This window comes from Poeciliopsis prolifica, unplaced genomic scaffold, assembly GCF_027474105.1.
Source record: "Poeciliopsis prolifica strain line A6 unplaced genomic scaffold, Auburn_PproV2 SCAFFOLD008, whole genome shotgun sequence".
Classification (NCBI taxonomy): domain Eukaryota; kingdom Metazoa; phylum Chordata; class Actinopteri; order Cyprinodontiformes; family Poeciliidae; genus Poeciliopsis; species Poeciliopsis prolifica.
Window position 1 is genome coordinate 2,378,601 of NW_026562383.1, and position 20,304 is coordinate 2,398,904.

Here is a 20,304-nt window from a genome sequence, read left to right on the forward strand (position 1 = left end):
CGTCGTTGCACCAGAAGCAGAACTGCGCTGTAGGAACCACAGCAGAAACCGTTGCAGGAATACAGATCAGACAGCAGAAACAATGCGCCGGCATTTTTGGGAAACGTGTCATGATTTTTTTTCACAAATATCAATGTTGCATGCATTGGTGTCTGAATGCATGTTCCCTCCATTTCAGTTTGCTGCTGATCTCCTGCAGCTTAAGCAGGCACGGCTCCTTCCGCTCTGCCTCTTTGTGAGCAGAGCAGAAAGCCGCATGTGTAACTGATCTGTGGGAAAATGGGGGCATGTAGAGCAATGTTCTCCCTTGTTGCAGAGTTTGCTCGCCACAATTTGGTTGAAGGGTGGAGCAAAAGTGTTGAGAGTTCCCTTTCTTGTCACGATCTACTGTGGTGGTGAAGAGAGCGCCAAGTTAAAAAGTAAAACTCTTGATTTACTGGTCGATATACATTCCTACCCTCATCTATGGTCATGAGCTTTGGGTAATGACTAAAGGGACAAGGTCACATATACAAGCGGCTGAAATGAGTTTTCTCCAAAGGGTGTCTGGACTCTCCCTTAGAGACAGAAGCCCAGTCATCCAGGAGGGGTTCAGAATAGAGTCTCTGCTCCTTCACGTCGAGAGGAGCCAGTTGGGTGGTTCAGGCATCTGGAGGCTCAGAGGAAGACCCACTACACGCTAGAGGGACGATGTTTCTGAGCTGGCCTGGGAACGCTTGAGGATTCCCCCGGAGGAGGTGGAACAACTGGCTGGAGAGAGGGAAGTCTGGGCCTCCCAACATGGGCTGCCACCCCATCGATTTGACTAAGCAGAAGATGATGGGTTCCTCCTTTTCGTTAAAGCTGTAACAGTTACAGCTTGGCCCCAGTGTCAGGGAACTGGTGTAAGTGAACCAAAGCAGCAGCTGTGTGTGAAGTCTGTTGTTTTGGTACAGAGCAAAGCTACAAAACACAGATATTATCAAAATAGATTTTATTCTAGACCTTAAGATCTGAGTGATATACCAACAGTCTTATCAGGAGGCTGCAGGCTGCAACCGTGACAAAGTACAACATAGGTCTGTGGAAAGACACCCAAAAAAAATTCTGAAAATTGGTATTTACATGTTCTGTGTTATATTACACAAACAATTACATCTGTTGTTTTTTTTTGTTTCTTTTTCTTTCTGTCGTTTTGAGTACGTGGCTACAAACGAATCAAAATTACAAAAGTACAAAACCTTCGAGGGCTTTCCGACATAGCAAACATAGGATCGGTGTTAGTACTGTTCCTGCCCACCCAAAACCAAACAGGGATAAAATACCATTTCATTGTCAGAGGAATCCAGTTCAGACACTGCTGGCTTGCTTTATCAATGCAAATAAAGGTACAAGCATTTTTTGTAGCTGATATGTAACAGGTCCTTTTTGATTGATGTGAGTTGAAGATGACCGATAAAACTGCTTCAAAAGACAATTTTCAGATTGATTGAATCTTCCCTCAGTTTAGGCTAAAGTGCAAATCCACTTCAAACGCCTACTGCTTTGGTCGCAGCTATGACGGTGCAATGGCATCTTATAAGATTCAACGAAGCAGCATACGTCTGGATGTTCGCTTCATCAACAGCCGGACTTGTCTTCAAAACCTAAACACCGCAAACAAATTGTCTGTCACCTGTGTGTTTGTGATAATGAGTGGCAACAACTGTCGACTGCAGTGCGGTACGTAGGTCGGGTACTGGGAAACCGGGTACAGCCGTTTTAGCAAAGAGAAGACGCCCTTTTAGAAGAAAGTGAGGGAAAGAGCAACTGTTGCATCACCGTCTGGGTTTCACCAGGAGAGAAACAAAGCACAGCTACAGCTAACAGACGGCTGTGTCAGCAAAATGCATGTGACTAACAGGTTTATCACTTTACCTCAGATCTGAAGCAGATTAACTTTTAGACATTTTGAATAGTCAGTTTCGCAAGCACCCGAAAAATGATTTCGTAAAAAACCGACAAACTGGCCCGACGTCCTTAAATTTGCGTTGGTCGGAAAAAATGATTTCATCTACTTCTAACTTAGGGGCTTTTATTGGTATTTTCAAAAAATTTTTTGGGACCAAAAATGAAAAAATATTGATCAATATTGGCCAAAATCGTAATTGGCAGGTCAAGCTTTTTAAATATCAGGGATCGGCCAGAAAACAACAATCGGTTCTCCCCCTTAAATGAAAACAGCTAGGATGGTTATCAAATACTGTCACTTGCAAAAGCAGTCATGACTCTTGAAGCTTTTCAACATTCTGTCATGGTAAAACCATGTATGTTATTGGGTTTTATGTCATGGACCAACATCAAGTGTAGCTTAATTGCGCAGTGTTAGAAAAATGGGGAAAAAAAATTGCAGTGTGTATTTGTATTCAGCCTCATATACTCTGATTGAAAACTGCCTTTAAAATAACCAGATCAGATCAGTTGGCAGAATAACAACCAACCTAAAGTTTTGATCTATGTGAAACAGATCAGGCTCACTTTACTATCCCAATAGTTAAAAATGGTAGTGGCAGCATCATGGTGTGGCGATGCATTATTTATTTTTTTTCTGTAGAAATGGAGAAGGTGGTCAGAGCATGAATGGAGCTGAACACCTTGATGAAAAAGACTTCAGACTGGGATGGAGGTTCAACTGACAGAGTGGTCCAGTCAAAGCCCAGACCTAAATCCATTGAGGAATCTGAGAAAAGACTTAATCATTGGTATTATTTATTCAACTTGGCTAAGCTAACGCTGTTTTCCAAATTTTTCACTATGTGCTTATTTGTGTAGGACCATCACACAAAGTCCCAATAAAATAGAAGGAAAGTTTATGATTCCGACTTAAAAACTGAAGAGATGTGAATACTTTTGCAAGGCTCTGCTCACTCTAAAAACCGACAACAACTGAAAAACATCTCTTGGATTAAAAGAATGAGTTGGCATATTTCACAAACAGGAAATGAATAGCTCTGTGAATGAAGAGATGAGCTTCTCAAAACCTTCCCTGGCCTCGTTCTTACACATCACAAGATAAACCCAGTGAGGTCCAAATGTAGTTCTGTGTGGGCTGCCAGATTCTGATGGGTATGATGTGCACGCAGCGACAGTTCTGACTGACATGAGAAAACAGAAGGATGCCGGAGTTTTGTTTGACCCAATGGGGGTCCAAGTGACGTTGGGAAAGTCTTCCCATGTCTGTACGGCGCAGGCGTGACGAACTGTGGGACATCCATGAAGAAGCGGAGCCTGATGGGACAGACAGCAGTGTGGCGGACAGGCAGGGACAGTCTTTTTGGCTATGTACACATTCGTAGTCGGTCCACAGCTACACAACACCCAAGTGTCATTTTCTCAATTCGAGCACACAAACCTGTAAAACAGAAACCACAAAGTTAGACGGGGTGTTTTCCCTTTCATTTGACATTCAGCATCTGGAGGGTGGCAGCTTCTTATCAGTTCACACTGGGAGATGCTCTGCTCTCAGTCTGCAGACTTGCATTGACACAAAAAACGTCTCCACCGCAGAGACTTCGGGTTTCAGACCGTTAGGTTGGGTGAAACTACGTGAACTGGTTTGGGAAAACACCGACAGGCGTATCTCGGCCTGCCTCTACTCAGAAGAGAGCCTGTTTTTGTAGTTTGCTACTAATAGAGAGGAAATGTGAATCGAGGTGCGAGGATACTGAGTATTCAAATTAAGACTGCAGCTAATGATTATTTTAGTAATCGATTAATCAAATCGATTACACACTGTGCAGATTTTTCATTTAACCACAAGCCTTATTTACTCAATATCAGAAATACATGAAAAGATGCAAATAGTCTTTTAAATTAAAATAAGACTTTTTATTGTTTAAAATTAAATGGGTTTTTTCTTGTGTTTTGATCATTTCTAACAAAGGCTGCATTTTCAGATAAAGTAATACTTTCTGCCTGGCTTAACATCTATTCATTGTAGGGCTGATCTGTTCATTTTTTTGTAATAGCTAATTAATTGGATAGAAAAAGGTTCTTGAACAAAACACATCATCTTCTGCTTTAAAGCTCCAGTATTTAACTTTTACAAGGAATGTTTGTTTTTTTTTCAGCGTATTTGGTAAATCAGACTGTGCATCAAAGTTGAGAGCAAAGTTACATTAGCTTGTGATTGACAACGCTAAGACCCACCTCATGACTCTGATTGGTTGTTTCTAGTTAGAGCTGTGAGAAGGCAGAAGGGCTCCATTTTCTCACAGATCATCTGTCTTGCAACAAAGTGTCACAACATAGTGAAACTTTCAACAAATATGCAAAAGAAATCGTTTTTATAAAAGTTAAATACCGCAGCTTTAGCAGTCATTGACCACATTATTAATATTTAGAGTGCATTTTAAAATTATTTAATTGAATAAAATTGTGCTTTTTTTTGCTGTAAAATCTCCTGTCCTTTAGGGAGTGGCTCCATCTAGTTGAACTGAAAGATAATACATGTATGTGTATATATATGATATATACAGAGAGGAAAACTCACCGATCCGTCTGACGCGCTCGCTCCTACTCTGTCGCCTGTGGCGTTCCAGCACACCTCAAAGATCCCACCGGTCCCCCGGTAGCTGTGAACTAAAGCACCCGTCTGCAGACACATAGAAACTTTTCTTAGACCAGCGTGTATAAAATACAGTTGCAGCCTTGTTTCAGCTTCTATCTGTGAGTAAAGCAGAGTTTATTCCAGACCTGAGTGTTCCAGATGTGAACACACTTGTCGAAGGAGCCGCTGGCCAGGTGCTTGCCATCAGGACTGAAGGCTACGCTGTAGACGGGCTCCTGGTGGCGGGTCAGTGTGTGAATACACACCCCACGCTCCACGTCCCACAGGCGCACGGTCGAGTCAAACGACGCGCTTTAAGGGAAGGAAAAGCCGACGTAGTCACAAATATGAAGCTATGGGCTGCAAAATATATATATAACTAATGACCAGAAACTGTAGTGACACCAAATGGTCATGGGTGCACCAATGGATCGGTCGGCCGGCCCGATTTATTTAATTTTGGGTTTTGCATCGCGGGTGTTGAATCGCATTTTTCACTTAAATAAGACTTTAAGATTAAAAGTAAATGTTGACCTTTTAGATTTGTAGAAGTTTAACACCTGGCAGTGTCAGTTATAATCATGAAAAACTTTCATCAGGTCAGTTTTTTTGAAGTTTTAAAGATTGGTCACAAAACTGTAACTGGTGCACCTCTAGGAATCGTAAAACAAAAAAATTGATCAATTAATATTTGAGATGCACCAATTAAAAATTTTGCATCAATATCATATTATAAATATATACATTTTTATAGTCTTTCCACACAGTGACAGGCTGCTAACGGTCCTTCTGCTTTAGTTAAACACTCCAGTTTTGTCCTGCATCCTTATGAGAGGCCCAAACAGGGTTCCCCAAAGTTTAGCATTTGGACCACTATTGTTTCTTTTGCAGATTAATGATAGCTGGGAAGTTTTTAAGCTAATAATTTGTTCTGTTGGCAGACAACATTAATGTATTTTATTTGGAAAAGACTTCAACCATTGATTGCACACAGCAGAAGAGTTCAATAAAATTAAAAAAGTCCTTCTCTGATATTTTAATTGACTTTAAATCAAAATAAAGCAAAATATATGCACCCTTTTGCCATTTCTTTATTCAATTTAACAACTGGACTTTTGATAAATGGTGATCAAATACAGTGTAAATTTCTCACAGTATTTATAGACAGACTTAAATCATGTTAAAAAAAATTTTAGTATTGAGTGATGTATTATCCTTCCACTTTGAACTGTTGCAAGGAAACACAAAATTCAGTTTATTCTTTAAAAAAAGAAAGGCAAGTAGAAAATATTATTTTCTACTTGCCTTATTAATAGAGAACCAACAAATAAAATTTTTATTCATTTAAATACATCCACGTTTCAGTGCTTGGCAGATTTTCCAACAGTAAAAATGATCTGTGGTGTAACGAGAGCCTTGTGAGGGCAAAAAAAAAAAAAAGAGAAAAAAGTCGGCATCTCTGAACTCGTACCTGGCCAGCATGAAGTTTGCACTGGGATTGTTGGTCCCAGGGCCGGTGGGGCTCCATTTGATGGTGTAGATTTCTTTACTATGGGCCTGGAGGTCATGGACACAAGAATCCTGCTTCATGCTCCAGATCTACAACAGAAGGATTGGCGGCAATGACTGGAATAAATCTCTGAATTCGACATAATGTACATTAACAAACATGTTGGAATACAGACTGCAGACCTTGAGCGTCATGTCGTCTGAGCAGGAGGCCAGCAAGCTGCCCGTGGGATCCCACTTTATGGCATTCACTTCATTCTATATGAGCATGATTTAAATGAAAATAAAGAACATGTAATAAGAATTAGAGATGCTGAAGAAAAAAGACACCAACTATTTTAGAGCAAAAGCTTTCTTTGTCCACTGCAATGCTGCTTTTATTATAGCTTATCCCAATTCCTATTACTGGAGAGACTCTACTTAAAGGTTCTTGATTGTTTATAACTGGTAGAAATCAAGGGACACTAAGCTCAGCCTTAACAGTTATGTCTGACTTAAAGCTGCAATATTTAACTTTTATTAAAAAAATTCTATATGTTTCTCCATAGTTATTGAAACTGTCGCCATATGTGGTGACAGTTTGGTAAGAGGTGGATAATCTGGAAAAAAAAGGAGTTCCTCTGCCTTCTTACAGCTCTAACTAAAAACAACCAATCAAAACCAAGAGGTGGGTTTTAGTGGTGTCAATCACAATTTTGTGTGGCTTTTGCTCTCTGCAAAGCCACAGCTGGCACAGCCTGCGATAAATACTAAGGCTAGTTAGCATAGCAAAAAAATGATGGCGGATAAACAATTTTAAGTTGTTTTTAGCTGCGAGTACATGCAGGTGATTGACAGCACTAAGGCCCTCCTCCTGGCTCTAATTGGTTGTTTTTGACCAGGAGCGGTGCATTTCTTCAGACGGCAACAGTAGCTGAAAGAGGAGGTGGAAGGAGATTGATATTACTCCGTCACAACATGGCAACAGTTTTAACAAATATGTAATAAACATACTTTGTATAAAAGTGGCATAATGAAGCTTTAACAATTTTACACATACTGTTATCTCTATCTGACATTAGCGTTGGTTTGATGTTCTAACACTTTTCGGTTTGAAATCTGAGGGTGAACATGATTGAGCAGACCCCGTGTTTCCACCGTGCTGCGCGCGGCGTGCGTGAGAATCGTGACGGCTGTCATACCGAGTGTCCCTGGAAGGTCTTGACGGGTCTGTCCTGACCCAGCTTGCACACGTGGATGCACATGTCTGTGCTGCAGGAGGCGAACGTGTTGTTGTTCTGCCAGTCCACATCCAGAGCTGGTGCTGTTGGCACAGAAACACACAAACACATGGAAGTCATAATCTGGATATAAAATGTTATGCTAACCTGTTGCGATCAGATCTACGTGAACTGTGAGAAGATTATCTTCGCAACGACATCAGACATATTTGTCTGGCTGTAAAAACACCTGATGACAGGGAGAATCTCAAATTCTAACACGTCTGAAAATGAGAGTGCGACTTGAAAAGTGGAGTGAAAAATAGCAGCTGGCTGTTGTCTCTCACCTGAGTGGAAAGGAAACTGCTGCTTTGCTTCCCCTGTGTGTGCGTCCCAGATAATTGTTGTCTGTGTGGACAGAGAGAGTTCCATTACTTTACGTCCCAATTTGAAAAGTGAAACAAAGACTTGAAATTTGTGTTTTCTGAATGATTCCGAGACAACAGAAAAAGTGCAGAGTCAGGATTATCCAGAATTTCATCAACAATCTTGTTGGATATGTTAAAAGCGGTGCTAGAAGGGGAAATAATTTTTTGGGCATTGTACATGAAAAAGTGCAGAGGGACAAAACTGACAGACAAAAAAAAAAAAAGAAAAAAGCTCAAGATTAGAAATTAAGAAAATACAAGGTAAAATAAGATGATATATGCAGATTGGAAACAGGGCTGGATTTAAAACAATTCTTTGAATGCCTTTGTATTGATTTATAAAACCCTTAAATTGACCTTTTATTACGTCATCACACTTGTGGGCCTTTCCGGATGTAAACGACAACATGCAACGTGTCTACAATCTGTGCAAGCAACAAATGAAAAATGTGATGTGCAAGATTAGGAATCCTAAAATCCAATAATATAGGAGAGGAATTAAAGAATGCTGCTTCTATCAATGATTAGACGCTCAAACCTGTGCTGTAAGTGAGGAGAATATTGATGATGTTTCAAACAGGCTAGAGTCACCGAAACTAAAAAAGTCTACTAAATGAAACGCTAAATGAAATAGCCCAAAAAGCTAATTAATAATCAATAATTGGCTATTATCTCCACATATTGAATCAACATCTTACAGCTGCATTTCCCTTTGTTGTTACAATAGAAGACTGCAAGAGGACGGAGGTAAAGAAGCAACTAGGATCAGGAAATGTTTTTTTTTTTAAGTGAGTTTATTTGTTACGCATTATGAAATAATTCTGCACAACAGGAGTGTATTCTTTAAAATGTATTCTATACTTAACAATTAATACATGTAATCAATAACATCGCAACTCATGATCTGCTACGTGGATTTAACAGTAAAATAAAATAATTGCTCTTATGTTTCGAATAAGAAAAGATTATGAGATCATGTTTTGCATTTTTGCTTTAATTTGCATGCAATTACAATGAAACTGTTTTATTTCTGTTCTTAAGAGTCTAACCAGCACTGCCTAATATAGAGTTAACATGTTGTTATGTTTTAATACACTAGATGGCAGTGTTTACTCATCAATTGATGCGTTTCTGACTCTTCAGAAACATTTAAAGCAGCAATCTCTAAACTTTTTACATCCACGTCAAGGCTTGACAATTTTACTGCGGTCCCCAGGAGGGGGCCGACTGTCACAGCCTGTGGGGGTTTCCCTGACAGAGAGCGAGAACGCAGCCTGTTAAATGGCTACCTATTAAATGTGACAGGTAGCCAATCAGACTGCGTAGTAACGGAAGCATGGAGGGAAATCCCAAAACAGCTGACATTGCGCAACTGAGAGCCTGGTCTAGTGCTTAATGCAGCAAATAGAGTGCACACCGTCATTTATCCAAAGCCTTTTCTTTGTGAACCTGCCTTCAAACTGCATCTGGGAGTGATGGAAAACAATAACACCTGAGGCGGCGAAGCACTTTGAAGACTTGATTGCCTCATTATGGAGCCAGTCGCCACATATCATGCAGAGTGGGCTGGGAATGTGGGAGTCACCTTCCGGTACGGGTTAAATCCATTCTCCTGTCTCTTCTCATTTTGCTGCTTGTGGGATCAATGTTGGCGCACGAGACGTAACCGAGATAATCTGGTTAAAGGATTTTCAAAATAAAAGATCCTTCAGGGTTAGGGCTATTAGACAGAAATATTTAATTATTTCCGGTACTGGTCTGCGGGCCCGGGGCTTAGGACCCACTGATTTAGAGCAACAAGAAGCTGATGTGTGGTCTCATCCTTTCCCTGTCTTTATATTTATTATTGTTAATTGCATATTTGTAAATGGAAGTGCAGCTATCTTCACTTGAAAACAGCTTTTCTGCTTCAGATCTAGAAAACAAACCCAAGAACAATCAATTCAAAGTTTGAAATCCCAAAAATATGGCAAGCAGCCAAACCCCAGCTGAAAATCAATAAGCCTTACCTTATCTACTCCAGCGCTGAGGATGAAGTTGCCTTTTTTGTTCCACTTGAGTGCAAATATGGGCCCTTTGTGCTGACCCAAAGTACTGGCCAAGTTTCCTGAAGAACACAACAATCAGACTCCGGGAAGGAGATAAACGAGGTGTGTTTTGTGCAGCTGCCGTGTGATTAAAGCTGTGTGTTTGTGTGTGTGTGTGTGTGTGTGTTACCGTCTTTTGTCCATATCCGGGCGAAGCCGTCGTATGAGCCGGTGGCCAGTAATGTGCCCTCACTCTGGAAGAGAGATGGGATTCTTGTTAGCTTCAGGCTGCCATTTGAATGGATTTCACCTTCATAATTATTAAGTTTATTGTTTTTTCATGTGAGACTTTAAGAGGAAAACGTCTGCTTTCGTTTTACGTCTGTGCGTCACCTTAGCAGTGGAATAATAAGTATTTGTTTTGTTGGAAGAATGGCATTATGTCTGGCAACAGGGATTCCAGTTTTGTGGCTGATCCCAACCGATAACTATAGGTAATGTCCTTTACAGGTTAGATTGACAAATAATAAATTATTACACAATGCTTCGTAAAAGTATTCACACCCCATAACCAATACAACTTTATTTTTATGGGTTTTTTTAATAATGGAAAACAGTCCAAAAAGATGAAGCCTTGTAGTAAAAACTGTCGTCTGTGTGACCTGAATTTTCTTTCTACCTTTTGCTGCTAATCGCCTGCCATTTGTTCGTACTATACTAATTTAGGTCTGGACTTTGACTGGGCCATTCTTACACCTGTCTATGCTTTGATCTGAACCATTCAGTTTTGCTGAAGGTTGTTGCTCTGCTCCTTCCCGCCCAGGATTGCTCTGTATTTAGCTCCGCCCATTTCCCCATCAGGTCTGAGCAGCTTCTCTGTGCCCGCAGCATGATGCAGCCACCACCATATTTTACAGTTTGGGATACAAGACACTCGCATTTCACAAATAAAAAAGAACAAATACAGAAATTAAAAATGAATCAAAATGATGAAAATAGATTAAATAAATGAAAAAAATATTAAATATTAAAAGACAAAATGTTTGTTTAAAAATAAAAGTTTCAATGAATGAATAAAAACCAATGATCATAATAATAAAACCAAAAGATGTATATTATGCTACTTAAAAATTGAGAGGAAGAAAATAGTACTTTTCTCGTGGGAAAATTAAAAATTGTTGTGACGAGATGGAAGGTCTTCAGCGCTTTAATGTCCAGATCTAGGAACATTTCTAGGTTAGACTGCAGACACTCACATTCCAGTCCAGCGAGGTGACGTCCTTGTTGCTGGGGACGTCCTGGCCGCCCTCCCGAATGCAGTGCCTCAGGACCAGCTGGGTGGAGCCCCCTGTGCTGTTCTCACTCAGGTTCCAGATCCGCGCCGTCGAGTCTCCTGACCTGGATCAGAATAAACAGAAAGGGACTATTTACAAGGCAAAGAAAAAAGAAAAAACAAGTTATTTATTTGGTCAATTGAGGGGGGTTTTCCCCTGCATATTTAGCCTTCTATCTGAATTGTCATTGTTTCTTCACCATATGTCCACTTTTACAGGGCGTGTTTATTTGACAGTGTCTGTTTTTAATTCTGTTTTAATCTCCGTGGAGCCGCACTAACGAGCTCCGGGGATGTTAACGCGGAGCGGCAGAGAAAAGCACAGCTGATTCAAATGGTGGGCGTTGTGACTCAGAACAACACAATGGGTGACTCTGACTTCTTCATTAAACAGGAGCAAAAAGAAACAGTGTTTTCCTCCAGCAAACGCGTGTGTGATGAAAAGAAAACACTCAGGAAGCAGAAAAACATGTCGACGGATCAGAGGCGCTGTGAACTGCAGCGTCAAAGACGAGGTGTGATTTCTGCTGCCAGATCTTTCCCTGGGATATCTACCTCGAGCATTCATGTGTTGCTATGGTAGCGAAATAAAACCCCATCAGATCAGGATCATTTCCATTAGCAGCAGTATGCAGACATGTAGAAATAGGATTAATTGTCAAAATACTTCTGCGTTTTTTGATGTAGAAAAATGAAGAGTGGTCGACCGCTATTTTGGGTTCATATTTGCGATTTTTCTTTTTCTTGCATCGACAAGTGTACACTTTTAATGTATTTTTCGCTGTCTAATTTAGTTCTTCATGCCATTTCAAAGTCTGTCTTTGTCTCAGCATAAGATGGACTACGTTTTTCTGAGAAACTCGATTAAACATGCCACGACTGCTCTGAAACACGCTCCAAACACAGAAAGGCGATGCTGACCCAGAGGCGAGGAGGTCGTTCACCGGGTTCCAGGCACAGATAAAAACCTCCGACTCGTGGCCTCGCAGGACCATGGCTTTGCTCTGGGGGATCTCCACATCCCGGTCCACCTCCATCATCTCTGAGTGGTTATCTACAGCAGAGAGAAGGGAACACAGTCAAACCAAGGATTCGCTGGCTATGACACAAATAATCAGTCAGACCCACACACTACACTCTGGTGTTTCAGCACTGAGCTGCCGATACTGATTTTAGATTATTTAAATTTTTCTTGAATACAAAAAAATGACACACTTGTGTTCACATATCTGGAAGAAAAAAAACGCACACAAAAAAAAAGAAAGATAAAATATCAAAACAAAGGATGAGAAGTGGTGCTCTTCCTGTTGTTCACCACAATAACTTGCTTCCATGAAGTGAGTGGCTTCTCTGGGATTTAGATCAGGGGAACATGCAGGATGTCCATTTTGAGAGTGACTATCACAAAGTGCTTTAATATGACTCCAGGATCTGCCAGGGTTGTCATGGTAACAACTTTTGTTTAGCACTTGAGACATTTTCTTGGCTCTATGACTTGATATTTTGTCTCAAGGGGGAAGAAAGCCACATATGCAAGTATACAATTTTATTTATGTATTTAAAGGAGCGGCCTGTATTTTTGAGACACAGCACCAGTATTTAACACAATCAAGTACTATGTCACCTTGAGTTGATATGAAAATGCTGTATATATCAAACATAATGTAAAAGAAATTTGATTTTACAATATAATGCTTGGCAATTGTGCCTCTGTCTCTTTAAGAAGCTCTTGTTCATTCTGAAACTCCGCCTTCAGGAAGTCATCAAGAGAATTTTATCAGCGCTGCACTGAGGTAGGTACAGTTCCACCAGAAGCTAATTGCTGCTGGCTAGTCTGAAGGAGCTGCGTGCGGGAGTTGCGGGGAAGGAAGCCTCCATGACGCAGAAGCTTTGAAACTGCAGCTCAGAGGAGGAGCTACATCTTGAAGGCAGGGCGAGGGCCAATCAGGCGTTTTGCACAGTTGAATGATTGCCATGGAGATTAAAAGATTTATCAAGCATACATGAAAGAATGAAAATAGCACTCCAGATGTGGTTTTGATGGGGGAATAGCATTATAACTTCATGTAAAACTAAAAAAAAGTAGATTTTACATAATGCTGCTCCTTTAAGACATTTCAAGGCTATAATTTTAGAATTTAATATTTTGTAAGGATGCATGCTAAAGCATTCTGAGTAGAAAAAAGCTTCCTCACTTCTCAGAGCACTTTTATCTTGACTTATCCTAAATTCCCTACAAATCACACAAGGAGCAGAATGGTGTGCGTGGAGTTAGCTTACTGGCTAAGGCATGTGATCCGTTTTCCTCTCCGTTAGCGGGTCCCCCGTCCCCATTCTTGGAACCTCCCTGTGGCCCCGTGCTGCTGCTGCTACCTGCTGCCGCCTGCTGAGCCAGTTTGTCTCTGTAGGCCTGCTGCCGGGTTTGGACCACATCCGGCATGACAGCGTCAATCAGAGACAGTGACTCGATGGGCCGTCCGTCAAACAGGGTCCCGTCCTAGACAGAGACAACAAGCTTCACAGTCACACAGCACAGAAGCGCGTCATCGTTCGTAGGAGGACTGACGTTGGGAAAAGGAGCGAAACTACGGAGAAGGTTTTTCTCCTAATTAAAAGGAAGCGGACCTCATTGATGCTGACTTCGGCCTCCACATACTGCAGGCCCTTCTGGATGATGGAGATGAGGGCAGCAGGGGGCACCAGGGCTCCATTGATGTTCGACTGGCTGATGTGGCTCTCTATGCCAAAGGTGAATGCTGAGTGGGAGAAGCCTGGAGGATGGTGGGAGAAATCGGAAAGTAGGACAGACACTCATTAGCGTAGTGTCCAAAGGTTAGCTGGTGTTAGCTGTAGCAGCGAATGTGAAATCATTTTATATCGACTCTACAAGGTTTTCTGATGGCACAGAAAGCAGCTGTACCTGACTCTTGTAGGTATCTGTAAACCAGGAAGTTGACTTCATCGCTGCTGATGCTCATTTTTAGTCCTGCTGATTAAACCATCGGGTCAGCACAGGTCAGTAGCCTGTAAAACACGAACAGAAGCGAATTAAACAAACTGTAAAACTTCAGAAAAATCCCAACCCGGAATGATATTTTCTGTTTCCACCCTACTTTCACTAAAGGCACATGCCTTGTCGCTGAAGCCAGGCCCACCGGTTTCCACTCATTAACCTACATCTGGAAGTGATTCCTGCACGGCTTGTGTTTGTACTCTATTCCTGTTCTGGCAGAACCTACGCTGTTTAAATGGAAATGTCGGAATAAACAAGGAGAGTGGAAAAAGGACAGAACGTCCACTGTTTGCATTCTGCCAGCCCGCTGAATGAGTCAACACGTCTTCAGCTATGTCCCTAAAGACTGATGTCCAACGCCAGCTAAACCTGGAGGCCTGGAATGGAGGAAAAGGCCTCCAGGAAGCAGTAAAGCAGCCGGTTAGAGTCCAGCTGGCTACTGAGCCTCAACAATACGACTCAGCATATTTCAGGTTATTCTACACAAGCGCTGGCAGAGATGAAACTCAGTGTTTGATCCTACATGCATTCACACCAGTCCAGTTCAGTCCGCTTTAATCCAACTCCAGTCCGTTTCCATATGAAGTCCGGTTCATTTGGGGAGGCGTGAGTTTGTAATCGAACTCTGATTTAAAAAAGCGAACTCTGGTCCGACTAAAATCCTCGACCTCGGTTCGGATGAAGGGAACTCTGGTGTGGTTTGAATTCATATGTGAACACCAAGCAGACCGGAAACCGCTTCAAAAGCAGGAAATGGACTGTAAGGCAAGGCATTCTGGGTAAATACAATCAAAGCAAACATGAGTCTGGCGTTGGAGGGAAAAAAAGCTTCTTTTTTTTTAAAGGCAAAAGAGAAATTCTCCAACCACTAGAATCTGATACTACTCCATATTTTCTTGCATTTAGTGAAGAAGAAAGTTGTGCTCTGTGTCTTCAGTTTCCTTCAGTGGTTCTTGATGCAGCGCCACCACAGGTGTGGAGGGGAACAGTTTTTCAATTAGTTTGTGGTGTGGCATTTAAGGCATTTTCACACCTGATAGTTTGGTAGACTCGGTTCCAGTGGGGACCAAAATGGCAACATCTGGTTTATTTTCAGCTACTGTAATTAACTTTCACACTTCACTCTGTCAATTGAATTAAACACTTTGAAAAACTGTTCATCCCATCACTTGTGGGGGCGCTGCACCAAAAACCACTCAAGAAGAATTTAATGCAATTTCCTTCTTCACAAAATGAAAACAAAAATGCAGTAGCGTCAGATTTTAGTAGTTGTAAAATTCTTTTTTGGGGGGTAAAAAAACATAAGCAATATCTCCCGCTGGCACTAGACTCTCATTGTATTTACCCAGAATGCCCTGCATTATAGTCCGCTTCTTGCTTTTGGAGAGGATTCACATATGAATTTAAGCCGCACCGGAGTTCACTTCAACCAAACCGAGACCTATGTTTTTATGTTTTTGGTCCACATCAGTTTGATTTCACATTGACACCTCTGGAATTTGATTAAGGGAGACCAACAAAGTGAATGAAATAATGAAACCTCCAATCAACATACAGAAAACCAACCAATATAGATTGAGAGTGGTCAAATAAAGAGCCAGAATTATGCTGACTGATGGCTAAAGTATGCGGTCAATTAACTGAGTTTCAAAGCCTGGAATTTTGGGATTCATAAAACAAATGACACAAAATGACCCAACTGCATGTACAGAATCAATTTAACGTTTCTTTTCTCAATTCTTAATAGGAATGTGGTCATCAATACACTACCCATGTGATCATCAAGACGTCTTCAGTTGCACATGATGGCTGCCTCGTCTCTGGACCCTGAAATGGAGAACAAAAAGAGACTGAATGTTCACAGTCATCTTCTTGAGCCTTCAAATGCTCCGTATTTGCACTTTGCAGTGTCGCTTTGCTTCTTTCAAACTGCCGCTTTTCAGAAAATTGACGCAGCAAGACAACTTCTCAAGTTAGTAGAGCGACAGTATGTCAGAAGAGCATAGCTACTTAAAAAAATTAAGATTTGCGAAATATTCCCCAAAAACGTGGTTTGTCTGTTTTATGGTAACTTCGTGTCTAGAGGGCAGAAAGCTGAGATCCTGGAATATCCTGGGATATTTCATTTAGAAAACAAACCAAATCAAAAAAGAAAACAAAAGTTTCTTCTTATTTTTAACTGAGTTGAATAGTAAGAAGGATTATCTGCACAGATTTTATTAGTTTACTCATAGCCATTAGGCTGCTGTCCTTCATTGTGTGGAAAATGAAGAATAGTTTAAAAACTGTTTTTGTATACTTTATAACTGTATTCACATTTGCATAATCAAATGGTCAAATAACCATTGCCCTATACACGTAGAGACATTCTGTACGATTGAAAGGTTCATTTATTTCAGTAACTCCTTCACTAAGTGAAGTTTATATACGTTACTTACACACAAATTGATGTTTTCAAGCCTTCATTTCTGCTAATTATGAAGATTTTCCACTCATAGTCATGAAAATGTGACATTTTAGACCAGAAAATTCAGATAAATCAGATAAATTAAAAACTTTTTAAACACAGAAATGGAGTTCATTGAAAAGTGTTTAATGCCAGTTTTAAGGTTATTTTCAAAAAGGTGCTTTAATTCAGACAAATGAGCCTCATCGTTCAATTGAATACGTTCTGCACCTGAACATTCACCAAAGAATGAAAAAATCTAAGACGTCTTCAGTAACTGATAAAAACAAAACGATGTCTAACTAATGAAAAACAGCAAACCCACTTTAAATACGAATCAAAACAAACATAAATAGACTAAAAGTCACAACAAAAACCTAAAACTAAACTGTAACGACAAATCCTGCAGCTGAAGGTGTTCAGGAAGTCCAGATTGCTTCCTGGACATCTTCATCACTCACAAAAGCTGAGTGATGAAGCTTTTGTGAATGATGAAGACGAATGGTTTGTGGAACCAGCCAATCAAAGGATCTACATCAACCACCAACAAGAGGAAAACTCTGAGGTGTAAACTGTAAATCTGAAGCTTTTGTTTGGAGCTCGATTGCCTTCAATGTCTTCACAACTCTTTAGAACAGGGAAACACAGACTTGGTTCACATGGTGATATTGATGCCAGACAGACTTCCTGTTGTCTCTAAAAGCTCACAGCTGTGAGGCTGCGGAGCTTGTCGGTGACCACGAAGGGAAACTGTCCAGTCAGCAGATTTCTACATCCTGATCTCGGCGATAGCGTTACACTTCTGTCAAAAATACACTTTTTAAATTTTTTTTCACTTTTTGTTTGTTTGACATAGTATTCAAAATTTTAAAGAGATTATATTTATAATTATCAAAATTAACATAAGTACGTGTGTATGAGTTTAACTTTAAAAAATACTAAAAAAAAATTAAAAAGAATAAAACATTTTAATATGGTAATATTTCCATTCACAAAGACGCGCCCGTGCTTGTTCAGAACGGCTAGCAGAAGGAGCTAACCTAACTTTAGAGTGGACATCAGGCGAACCAGCCCAGTTCGTGGGCACACGGGAGTATCACGGCCATTCTATAAATAAACAGACAAACAACAACGTGGAATTCCTGGGAACTGCCTTCTATTCAGATTAACTACTGCAACTCAGTGGTTTCGGAAACTAAAGTTATCGCAGAGGTAGTGTAAAGCCGTGTAACTTTAGCTCCCTGGCTACCATGCGTGTGTAATCAGTTCTGCATGGCGCTGCGTGTACCCGTCAACACACATGCCAGTCAGTCAAGGCGGGGTACGGCTTACTTATTTTGATGCGGGCTTTTGCGTCCCGTGCCTATTGTAATAATTTCGCATTTGTGCTTGTTATTTTTATTGCTTTAGTACTACTAATTGCCATTATTTGAATCCCTCTCTAACATAAATTCCTGCCTCGAGCCAAAAGGTCGTCAGGCTGCTACCCCCGTGGACTTGCCAACAAGCTAGCTGGCTAACTGGATAAACCTAGCATGCTAGGCTAATAGGCTAATGACAGTGTAGCTACAATGTCATACCTACTTGGGTTAAAACTTCCAACAGACCGTATCTTCCATTCACTTTGACGCTCAAATCAGACCATGATGTCGCTTTAATCCATTGCAGGGTGGCTCCCTTTAGCGCATAGATGAACTATGGTGAGGTTATAATATTAAAGCTAAAACCCGGCGGTAAGAGCCCAGCAACGGCTTCAGACACACAGCGGAGTGACCTGTCATGCTAAAATGGGCTGCTTGTAACTACTGTTATTTCAGAGCGTCAGACAGACACTAAAGCCTATTTGAAAGATTATTAACCCCTGGTGCCAGCAGGGACACAGTGTATGTTTGTAGTATCGTCGGTTAGTGTGGAGGATAACGTTAAGTAACCGGATTTAAAGAGCACATAACTATTTATTGGTATCTCTAGACTAGTTTTAAAAGGCCTCCGTGCACCTGCGTGTGTTTAACACAAGCTGAAAGCGTTAATCAAACATCAAATCACGGTACATTACTCACGTTCAAAGAAGGCGGGTGAAAAACGAAGCGGGGATTCTTTAAAAAGAGCGAAGACAGAAGAAAACGAGGAGAACTGAAAGCCTAGCGTTCAGAAGTTTATCATGAATCAGTCATAACAGAGCCTTCTTGCCCATCCCCCACTACACCTCATTTTCTCTTGGCAAGTCACCACTAGCTGTGGATTAATGACACCCCAGCCCCCCATCCTTTGCTCAGTCATTCAGACTAGGAAAGTCAACAACAAGCTTACATCATTATTGCAATTTGGATTTTACACTGATTTTTTTTTCCCTCTTTTTTTTTTTTTTTCCTCTGGCACCTCTCAGTGCTCATATCCGTTTCCCTAGCTTTATATCTCATGGTGAAAGATATTTTTCTCACATTCCTGTCTTTATAGGCTTAAACACACACACACTGATCAGTATCTAACTTGCTGTACTTTTTTTTCCTTCTTGAATAAAAGAATATCCTTAAATTCAGTGGTGGATACCGGCAACTACGGAGTTAGTTACCAATGCTGAAGCTCTACATAACACATTATTCAGTGGAAGCTAATGCTAAAGCGCTAACGTGAATCAAGCTTATAACCACAAATCATCTAATAATGTTCTTCAACAGGGTCAAATGTCATGTCAAACTGCTGTGAAAATAGCTGTTTTCACCGCTATTTGTACTTTATACTTTATATGCTAAAATAGCATAGAAAAGCATGCTATGTTAAAGCATCATGTTATTTTATATATTATAATCTTGTATATCAATAGTTATTACTTTTTTAAGCTTGGTTTTTTTAAAATATATTTTTCACACTTTTTGATCTTAAGTGTGATTCTATTCTATTCTATTCTATTCTATTCTATTCTATTCTATTCTATTCTATTCTATTCTATTCTATTCTATTCTGTTCTGTTCTGTTCATTGCATCCTAGACTCAGCACTGATAAACATCAGAATGTCTGTGTGCAAGTCGATGGCAGAAATGTAAAAAAAAACAAAAACAAAATAGTTCCCATTTGTAAAATGTATCTTATTACACAAGTTAATGAATCATATCATCATATCCCAGTACTAATCAACACCAGAAGTCCTCAGGCTCTTTTCCTCCATCTCTTTAGTTTGTATCATTTAAAACTCCACTTTTTTAATCCACTGAATTGCGGCCAATTGCTCCTATAATGCTTCGATTGTTAGAAGAAAAAAAAAGAGCGCATAAATCTGTTTCATTTTGTCTCCTTATTAACGAGAACGCTCCCCCACTTTCTGGTCGGTTCTCTGACAGCCGACAGGAATAGGTGCTCCGTCACTCCCACTGCATGAGAGGCTTTTGGCAGCAGCAGAAGAAGAGGACGTCTGGAGCAGATTCCTCATGCAGAGTGCCAGGTTTTATGCAACATATTATTCACTCTACAGAGACAAATCTTGTGAGATGACTCGCCTCCTCTTTGTCACTATAAATCTCACTCATTCGGTTTCACCTCCTGTGCACTTGCATGGTGCAGACCTGTGTGCCACAGGAGGGCAGACAGGAGGCATGTCTGCATTACAAGAGAGGAAAAACCCAAACTTTGAGGTGTGTTTGTGTCAGCAAAGTGCTTTCGCTCTCCAAGAACCTGAACCAGCACAAAGTCCTTTTGTGAAATAAATAAAGTATTGTGTTGCCTGTATGTGACTTTTGCTTATACCCCTGGAACTTTTCAGCATTCGCCGTGACAATGCAATAAG

At 40.6% G+C, this 20,304-nt stretch overlaps 1 protein-coding gene across 2 annotated transcripts; it reads right to left on the reverse strand.

Moving 5' to 3' along the window:
• Window positions 1-956: 956 nt before the first annotated feature.
• On the reverse strand, window positions 957-18,293 carry tbl1xr1b (TBL1X/Y related 1b). Of its 2 annotated transcripts, none has more exons than XM_055033358.1 (16): window positions 18,107-18,293; window positions 15,847-15,903; window positions 13,984-14,087; window positions 13,689-13,834; window positions 13,344-13,560; window positions 11,985-12,117; window positions 10,987-11,128; window positions 9,921-9,984; window positions 9,713-9,810; window positions 7,623-7,683; window positions 7,258-7,379; window positions 6,260-6,334; window positions 6,039-6,166; window positions 4,714-4,879; window positions 4,511-4,612; window positions 957-3,370 (listed from the first exon to the last, which is right to left on the reverse strand). In XM_055033358.1, exons 3-16 carry the CDS (start codon window positions 14,039-14,041, stop codon window positions 3,344-3,346), a joined length of 1,539 nt encoding a protein of 512 aa, XP_054889333.1. In that variant the 5' UTR covers window positions 14,042-14,087; window positions 15,847-15,903; window positions 18,107-18,293; the 3' UTR covers window positions 957-3,343. The 2 variants fall into 2 exon arrangements, with proteins under 2 accessions (XP_054889333.1, XP_054889335.1); XM_055033360.1 differs by having other exon boundaries at window positions 18,103-18,293.
• Between the last annotated feature and the right edge of the window lie 2,011 nt (window positions 18,294-20,304).